This window comes from Xyrauchen texanus, chromosome 4 (genome assembly GCF_025860055.1).
Source record: "Xyrauchen texanus isolate HMW12.3.18 chromosome 4, RBS_HiC_50CHRs, whole genome shotgun sequence".
Lineage (NCBI taxonomy): Eukaryota > Metazoa > Chordata > Actinopteri > Cypriniformes > Catostomidae > Xyrauchen > Xyrauchen texanus.
This window is the reverse complement of record NC_068279.1, coordinates 20,933,538-20,943,657: the sequence shown is the minus strand read 5'-3', so window position 1 is coordinate 20,943,657 and position 10,120 is coordinate 20,933,538. Positions and strand designations below refer to the sequence as shown.

The 10,120-nt window shown below is 35.9% G+C and overlaps 1 protein-coding gene across 2 annotated transcripts; it reads right to left on the bottom strand.

Moving 5' to 3' along the window:
- Positions 1–6,071: 6,071 nt before the first annotated feature.
- Positions 6,072–9,889, bottom strand: si:ch211-117m20.4 (CUB and sushi domain-containing protein 1). Of its 2 annotated transcripts, none has more exons than XM_052125413.1 (4): positions 9,557–9,889; positions 9,216–9,377; positions 7,522–7,689; positions 6,072–6,929 (listed from the first exon to the last, which is right to left on the bottom strand). In XM_052125413.1, exons 1-4 carry the CDS (start codon positions 9,672–9,674, stop codon positions 6,709–6,711), a joined length of 669 nt encoding a protein of 222 aa, XP_051981373.1. In that variant the 5' UTR covers positions 9,675–9,889; the 3' UTR covers positions 6,072–6,708. The 2 variants fall into 2 exon arrangements, with proteins under 2 accessions (XP_051981373.1, XP_051981375.1); XM_052125415.1 differs by having other exon boundaries at positions 9,563–9,889.
- Positions 9,890–10,120: the final 231 nt, after the last annotated feature.

The following is a 10,120-nucleotide window of genomic DNA, read 5'->3' as shown; positions in this document are numbered from 1 at the left end:
TAATTTGTGATATGACAGAGACGTGTTATGGCATGCCTCATTGGACTGTTTTGGGGTGGTTTAGCTACATTACGAACCCCCAATGAAGAAATTGAGGGTAAGTTTGGCATGGCGACATTCTTCTCTCGCGGGATAGGTGGAGATCTCAATTTTCATGATCCAGGAGAAAAGTCTTTATTCTGTATTGTGTTGTTTTTCAGTTGTTTTCCAATGTTAACGTGCGAGACGAACTTTTTTTTCTCTCTCTCTCTCTCCTTTTTTTAGACATCGTTTTAGCATAAAAAGAACTTCAAAACACGTCCCGAGACATATCCGCTCTGCTCGTAGCGCTAGGAAGAGAGCGATAGCTCAATTGTTTTTCATGAACACAGCTAGGCAACAGGGCTGTTTCCTTCAACACGGGCAGGTGAAGAGAACAACATATGGAAAATCTATTTTTAGAAACCCTACGGTGGGGGGTAGATGATGGAAATGGAAAACTAAGGGGAATAACAGCCTATCAAGCTGCATGAGGAAATTGTGTGCGTGGTTCCTTTAAGGGCGGCACCTGCGCATCCGCTGGTGCTGATGCTGCAGTGGTCGGGTTATTTTCGGTGAATCCGACGGGGTAACTAGCGTTCAAGCGACGCCCTATATCATTAATGGCGAGCACACATACTGTAACTGGTGATACGCTCAATATCATAACAGTGTGCCAAGAGTCTACTGCAGGCAAACCTGAGTTGGATTTCCCTACACTGAAAGGGAAATCCATCTCCTTCTGTATGTAGCATCTGGAGAAGCTAGAAGACAGACAGACAGACAGACAGACAGACAGACAGACAGACAGATAGATAGATAGATAGATAGACAGACAGACAGACAGACAGACAGACAGATAGATAGATAGCCTAGATAGATAGATAGATAGATAGATAGATAGATAGATAGATAGATAGATAGATAGATAGACAGACAGACAGATAGATAGACAGACAGATGATACGATAGATCGATAGACAGACAGACAGATAGACGATACGATACGATAGATAGACAGACAGACAGACAGACAGAAAGATAGATAGATAGATAGATAGATAGATAGATAGATAGATAGATAGATAGATAGATAGATAGATAGATAGATAGACAGATAGACAGACAGACAGACAGACAGACAGATAGATAGATAGACAGATAGATAGATAGATAGATCTTAGAGAGATTAATCTTAATTTTTACGTAGTCCAGGGGTGAATATAGAGATTCAAGTACGAGCTTCAGATTTGGGCCCCTCATATAGACAGCAAGCCAAATTAGTTTACCCTCAACAATCTGTTCACCATTTCCACTTCAAAGATTAGGTGGACATGCAAAACCTTTAATGCCATATCATTAATGGCAAGTACACAATGGCAAGTGTTGAATGATGACTTAACTACATAACTCACACCCTCTAATGTCATATATTACAATATGCAAGAAAGAACATTGTGACACTGGGACCACACCAAATACTTCTCTCTTTCTATACTTTCAATGTTATCAGTGTTTGTGCTCGACTAACAGCTCTCAGAACAGACAATGCATCAAGCCAAGTAAATGTCTGAGGGGAATCTTTAGACAAAGCATCAAAGAGCATCAACACTCAAAAAAATGAAACGTTGACTTTAATTAATTTTTTCTTGTCAACAGGTTCCACAAGATTTAATTATGTAAGTTGAAAACAAATATTCAAGGTTATCTAACCTAATGGGGTTGTTTTAGGGAGAAAGAATATTTTTGACTCAAGCCAACTATTATCAATCATTTTTGCTCAACAAGAGACGTTTGAGTTAAACTAACTAAACTCAGTTGTGTTATATGGACTAACAAAATTTGTTTAGAACTTACATATTACATACATGTCAATTCAAAGTAAACTAATTATTTTACATCAAAACATTCAATTCAAGCTTAATTAATCAAAATAAAATGCTTTCAGTAAGTTTAATTTTTACTAGTTAGGTTTAATTAATTATAGTTCGTCAACAGGTTCCACACAAATAACTTCAGTAAACTCAACTTAACATTTGTTAGTTCCTTTATTCACCAACACAGGGGCTTATCAACAAGAACAACTTTTCTTTTTAACTTCTGTTTTACAAAAGAGAGAATATACCCATGAGTGGCAGCATTTAAAGTGGGTTATCTTGACCTTTAAAAAAAAAAAATAAAAAACTCTGGACATGCTGTGGTCCTGGGTTTTCAACTGTGTGGTGTTGGGCAGTTTACTGTTCTCTTTTTGTCTCTGAAGGTATCCGCGCCCGTTAGCCTGATTGGGAGCACCTGCACCAGACGCTGTGGGAGGATAAATACTCCGGCCCTTTTGCTCTCGCTCTCACTGATCTGGTCCCACTCCTGCCAGCAGCAGCAGCACATCTTTGTTTTGTTATCCCTCTTCAACACCCAAACTTCATACTAACCACTCATCCACATTTATACCACTGACTAACACTCTACATGCTTAATTACTAGTTTAAGTTGTTATAATAAATGTTTACTTTTGGCAATCCTCCGTGTCCTCTTCGCATTTGCTATTGCCTTTGAACTGGCTTATAACAAATTGGGGATCCCGGACGAGCCCAAAATTTGTTAAGCCAGTTCAAAGGCAATAGCAATTATATGTATAAATGTGGATGAGTGGCTAGTATGAAGTTTGGGTGTTCAAGGTCCCTCTGGGCAGCACAGCCATCTGAATCCTTTCCACACACAAAAAAGGACAATAATTAAATCACCAGCCAATTACATATTTCCAAATTGCTCATTTGCATTGCAGTTTTCTCCGTTAATGTTTTAAAATAGTGCTTGATTACTAACTTTTGGTCCAAACTGATTCCTAACTATTTGTACACTCACTGGCCACTTTATTAAGTACACCTGTATGATCCAAAGTCATCAGCTCTGCCATATATTCTACTTTTATAAGATTATAATTTTAAAATTATTAAGATTAAATGATCAGAAACCTGATTTGTCTAGACCAAAATTGCCATTCCTACAAGCCAGATCCCACAATGTTAAATGTGTATTGTGATATTCTTAAAAGCATACTGTTACTGCTGCGGCAATTGTTATTACCTACCAGATACTCTTTGAAAAGGCTGCTCGGATCTTCATTTAGATAGGTACAAAGTGATCTGAGGAGGCACTCCCTCTTCTTTTCAACAGTTTCATTCTAAATAGAAAAAAAGCAGCATCAACATACATAATATACAAACCTATTACACTTCTATAATTATGTGAAATGGGTGAAACTTTAACTATAAAAGTAGGTACATGTACAATGACCATTTACTTATACAAACATTATCAATGATTATGCAATTATTCAATTTACCTGTGCAGTCGGAGCAAAGGTGAGGTTAATTTTCCTTCCTTTAGATCCACCCGTCTTCTTCAGCACTCTTTCGAGCTGATCAGCGTGGTGGTCAAGTTGTGCAAAAAACGTTGCAACAAGGGGAACAGTGGTAATCCTCATAAATTCTGCTTCCAACTTTAAATAATGTCCACAAACAACCTGTTATTAGTGCATACTAAACTTTTAACGAAAAGACCACATGTTACTGTATTCTATAATTCTTTCACACTGTCATTTGATGCATTATATAACATTGATTATGGATGTTTTAAGAAGCAGTTTATACCTCAGGCACAGTGAACAGTCCTGGCCATCTTGTCTTGAACTCTGCAATCATGGGTTTGTCTCTGACTACCTCCTGTTTCCTATATGCAAATGTATTGGCCTTTGCATATAGGAGACAGAAGACAATATCTTGCTCAAGGACAGAACACAGAGTGCAAAAGTAAAGCACAGAGCACATCTGGCTAATTCACACTCTTATCATAGGACTGTTCTTGAATGAAGTTAATATTAAATCTGATAAACTGGTGTATTCCTTCAACACGTCAGGAAAGGCAAGAAAATAAATAGAGTGTGAGGATGTGAGAGACAGTCAGACACGTCGTGCAAGCTGGTAAAATGGCTCTGAGAATGATTAGTCTTTTCTGCCTTGTGGCTTTGCTGCCTTTAAACTCAGGTGAGTAAACAGCCATGATTTCTGCTTAATAAGGTACATTGGGGTACATCAGGTAGTTAATAAGGGGTAAAAGATACTTTACATTAAAAAAATTTCCATAAACACCTTTCAGTTTACACAACAAAATTTTCCTGATCCATAAGGTCATAGCGAGCAATGTCTAAAGGTTGATTTTGAGATGATTTGATCTAATATTTAATAACCTTAAGTTTTGCAAATGTATGTAATTGATGAGAATCCCTGCAGGAACGCAAACTTGTGAGAGTGGGAAAAATTGGAGAAAGTAGATGCTCCCCAGAATTATATTTTCAGTTTATTTGTTTGTTGTATTTACTTTTTTATGTGCTAAAGCTTCAAGTACCCCTTTCAAGTGATTTTAATAAGTAATATCTTCAACATTTTACCAAACAAATTAAGCAAAATAGCTTCATAAAGTTGACTTTAGCCAAAAGGTGAGCAGTTTGCTTCCCTCTGATGAGAATCCCTAAATGTATTACATTTTGAGATAAAATACTTGATTATATCAAAGGTATTTTAATAACTGTCCAGTAAGTGAAAGGATTTGGGTTAAAAAGCCCCCTTGTTGCAGGGGCTAAAGACCCCTATAAAATGAGTGCTATTACCCCAAGTGTGGAGGCCTTTTACTCCAAATTTCTTTCCACACAAACAATGTTGCTCCAGCAAAGTTCAATAAAAAGAAATGTATTTGTTTTTTTAATCTTGATACACTTTACTACTAGAAAAAAAATCTATACAATACGACAGTTAAGAAATAATTTTTAGCTGTTGTGTGGAGTACTAATTACTCAATTAGTAAAATGCATTTATGTATATATTTTTTTAAACATAGTAAAATAAATGTCACTCTTTTCCTCTCTTTTCCGAATAGGTGAATTGAATAAAGTGCCTGTTAAGGTTACAGTCATGAATGATTTAAATGGTGATAATATGTCCTACCAGAGCGAAGTGGTAGAGGAAGGGTTGCTGTTTGGGGTCTTAAATTTCCTCAGTTCCAGCGACAGTAACTTCAGGTATTCCACAAAATTGTATTGCATTCCTTTATGCTTAGTTCACTTTACATGCAGTAAATGAAAAATACATTTGATTGATTAATTTTGTTGACTTGTTTGTCAGGGGACCAATATTGTATAATATAAGATTATTATTTAATACTTACTGATAAGACTATGCTTCTAGAGTCAGACTTGATTGCTCAGCTGCTTGAACATTTATATTTAATGGTAATTTGTTATATTTATTCTTGTTGATTAAATAGGTTTGGCTATAGTATTCACAAAGACTTTGGCATATTTCTGGAGAGTGTGAACGGGTTGGCTGGGTCAGATGAGGACCAGACATACTGGGAGCTTCTGTCTGAGAAAGCAGGGACTGTAACCCGACTGGACGTGGGTAAGAGTCTCTTGGTGTATGGAGATAATTATACTGTATAACACATGCTTTGTAACAATAGTCCCTAATTATGCATGGAAATGCTGTGGAGCAAGAAAGTCACTTTTCATTCACTTGTAATTTGTTTTCATTTAATTCATAACACTAAATAATAATACATTTAGAACAAAATACAAAAACCTCCCTTTTAAATCTAGAATATTCATGCTATGAAGTAACAGATGATTCTTTTTTTTTTTTTTGCTGCAGGAATTGGCTGCTACCCACCCCAAAAAGATGAGAATATTATTCTTAAATTCACCAAATGGACCAAAAAATAGATCGGTTACCTTGTGTGCTATTGGCAGTATGTATCAACTTTACAGTAGTTGTAAGTTGTACAGTAGCAATATTCATTTAAATCATAATTTAAATGAATCTAGTGTAATACTACAATAAAACTACCAAGATTTGAAGCTGAAAAGTTTACCAGTTTTTTTTTTTTTTTTTTGACAATCCTGAGTCCTGACTAACTTATAGTGTACACTACCAGCAAAGAATATTCAATAACACTTTACAGTAAGTTTCCATTTGTTAACATTAGTTAACATGAACTTAACATGAACTTAACATTGAACAATCATTTTACAGCATTTACTAATATTGGTTCATGTTAATTTCAAAATATACCAATACCATTTTTTAAATCAAAAGTTATATTTGTTAACATTAGTTAATGAACTGTGTTTATTGCACTTTTATTTACTATTATTTTCAAAGGTTAATAAATGCTGTAAGAAAATGCTCACAGAGTTCCTTCCTCACCTGGCTTATGATAGCAGAATAACACGATTCAACTCTGTACTAAACAGATAAGAGACCAGAAAAACAGCAACATTTCAGTATCCAGGTTTTGTAGTCTCCAGCCTCCAATACCAGTGAAATTAAACCTGATGAGATGAGTATGAAATGTCTTTATCTTCAGTTTAAAAAAAAAATCTGCTAAGGATGCACCTCAACCTTCATTCTTTACCATGAAATAAAAGTTATTTCTGAAGGTGGTTTCCATAAAACTTGTGGACAAATGTCTTCATCAAAAATTATAAAAATGAAAATGTATTCACAATCTTCTATTCTGCAGAAGCTAACAGAGCATTTGACAAAGTAAATATTTGTATTTCTAATGTTACAAATATAAGATTTTGCTACAATGTGTTACTGTATTAGTTGCCACTATAATGTTTCAACTAGCAGCCATCTAGTTCACTCTAGTTCCACAGGGAATAAAGCAGTCGCAGTCGCAGTAGTTACATTGTGTAAACCAATGCTTCCAGCCAGATTCTTTAGTCCTGCAATTCTCAATGCGACTGCAGTCATGGTTCAGAGGGATTGCATAGCTCTTAGAATCTGGACAGGTGGATGAGCACGTCCCGTCAATGTCTTTCTCATTGATCTCCACCCGGCCATGATGACACACTCCTAATGTCCATACACAGAAGGAGATTGAGAAGAAGAGACACACAATTGTAAAATGTTTGAAAATGTGACTGAAATGATTGAATATAAATATATTTTGTGCTCAGTTTAAAACCTTAAAAGAGTACAACTGTTTCAGAGCTAGTATATGGTGAGTCAGAAGCAGTCTATAAGGCTCTGCAGAGTTTTTACATTAGACACTGCACACCGTATAATGGGTCATTCGACGGCTCATCATTTTTTGTTAAATCAAATACTTTAAAAACATAATTGTTTTTTAAAGAATTTTGTGGTGTTGGCTGCTAATTTTTAATACATTTATACAATTTTTTTTAGAAATTAATTTGAAATATTAGAAGATATTTTGTGTTTACACATGCTTTCTGACAAGTTAGAGATAAAGAAACTGATCTATATATAATGTAAATATATACTGTATATAAATATTATATATAAAAATAGTATATATATATATATAATGTTATATAAAAAATAACTATTTTATATTAGTGCTCCTAATAATAGTATATGTATTGTATTTACTGTAGAATGTGTGTACATATTCCTGATAACATAAAATCAGACCAGGACTTACTAAGGCATGATGGTTTGGGGGTCCATTTTCCATTGGACTGGCAGACTCGGGCTGGATCCCCCACCAAAACGAACCCCGGCCTGCAGTCATATCGCACCACAGCACCTACCCACCAATCATCCCCAGACACCACCCCATTAAAGTCCACATCAGGCTTTCCACAATTCACTAGGGCAAAGAACACAACAGAGGGGTTTAAGGAATTAACACCGGACACAACATCACTATAATTTTTGGTTTTTGACTCACAGATACTACGAAATGAATTTATTTGCATCTATATAAAAACTAGGGATGGAACGATGCTATTTTTTCTCTTCCGATCCGATGCCTGAACTATCAGTATTGGCCCATACCGATCCCAGTCCAAGATCAGTGTTGTTTTTTTATTAACAATTTTAGAACATATATAATTCAATGAGTGGAACTGATTGGGAGGAGGCCTTCAGTAGAAAAGACGCCAGTTCTCTTTACACATTTTGACTTGTATCTGGACACGTAAATGGTTCAGATCTCTCTCTCTCTCTCTCTCTCTCTCTCTCTCTCTCTCTCTCTCTCTCTCTCTCTCGTTTTAGTTTTATTAGTATATCATTCCACTTTTTTAGTATTATTTAAAAAAAAAAATCAATTGTAATTTATAATAATAACAATAATTTGACCATACAATGGCAAAACATTTCAGTTGTAATTTCTTAAGGCTTTTATTTTGAAATTCCGGTTGTTCTCAATGCATGTTATAGGCGGACCGAACATCTACATCTGAGTTGGAGATTTTGTGTTGAGATCTATAGCGTTTAGCAGCGCATCAGGAGCCTCTGCGCGTGTTCCTGTGTCGGCGCTCGTTCAGTAAATCATGGTGCCAGAGATTACTTAGCTGTGCAAGCTGACATTGTATCTATTATTAAACAGCATTTTGCAATGTATATAGGTTTTGGTTTACTGTAAGAGCCTGAATAAAATGCACTAGTTATATGGACTAGTTTAATTGTGATTTGAAGGTTATTTATGTAAATCTTTGAGCTTGACAGTAAGGTCATTGACCAACATGCGCATCGGATTTGGATCGGACCCGATACCGATGGTGCCATCCCTAATAAAAACACATGTAGGCTATGACCAACAATATCCCCTCAAATGCTGCCCCAACCAGCCTAACAAAGTTGTCTGAATAAACAGTTTCTCATTGAACAATGTTTCTGACTTGGGAGTTCCCATAATATATTGCAACATGAATAAATTATGTGGTTAGTGTTATAGGCTTCTTTTTTTGCTGTTTGCTGACATGCTGTTTTTGCTCCCACTGTTATTTAATTGTTGTGTGGTTATTTTAAGAGCTCATCTTTTAACTTAATAAGGTTTGATAATTGCCACTGTTATCGAGATTTGTGTTTTAAATGTTTTCATTCAAATTTGGCATAATGAACAATTTCAAATTAACTAAAGAAAGCAATGTTACTGAGGACAATTACTGGGAGAGTTGTTGACAGAACTCAGACATCGAACTGCATCATGTTGCCTTGATTTTCTAACTTTACTAAACAATTCTGTTGTGACGATTCCAATATGACCAAAATATTTCATCTGTGGATTTGTGGAAACACCTCCAAGTCCAAGATGATATGTTTGGAGAACTATGTCATCAATACACAGAGAAGCCTTTTAGAATACAAAACACTTATGATTATCAGGTGTACCTCTACAGAGGGATTTGTATCCCACCCAGCAGCACTCCAAGTCTCCACAACTATCTCTCTTCAGCTCCCTGTGTCTTCCCTTACAACCTCCAAAACAAAGGGGGGCTGTGCCAGACCAGTATGTGTCTGCCAACTCATGTTCCTGTTCCACCTCTAACAGACCTAAGGCATATAGTGCAGTCTTTACTTTTCAATTTCACACATCTTTTATCAGTCAGACATTTCACAATCACTGTGAATCCCCCCCACACATTGATTCGGTCTTAGTTGGCAAAGAACCATACAAAATAGATAACTAATACTTTTAGCTTATTTGCAGAATGAACAAATAGTCTTCTTACCACTACCTTGATCTTCCTCCACAACTGTTCTTTCAGTAAGTGCAGTTATAGGCATTTGAGTGAACACCCCTTGCATGGGCCCCAAAAGTAGCAACAGCAGAAGAGTCCTTAGTTCCATTGTGTTTTGTTGAAGTGCCTCAGGATCTTCTCTATAATGCAGGAAAAAATCTATACCTCTTCAGCTCTCCTCATTTGCTAGTCTTCCGCTTAGTGTTCCCTTGTTTTGTGTTCTCATTTTCTAGTGTCTAGATCTTTTTTGAGGAAATCATACCATATAAGTCTTAATAATGCAAATTACCTGTTGTGTTTACAATGCTATTTTTGAGAACCTGCCTTCCCACAGAGACTGAGAGAAAGCAATGTATGTTAGCTTACACTAAGCCCTCAACGCAAACTAATCTTTTAAACTCATTAATACACAGCTAATATCACCAGAGCAGAGAGAAACAGGTCATAGAGAAAGGGAGTCATGGGGTTCTGCATTTTGTTATGTTGAATGCAACTTTCATGTTTCTCACATTTAAGGATGATTTAAGAGATTAATTCTACCTGATTCACATCTGT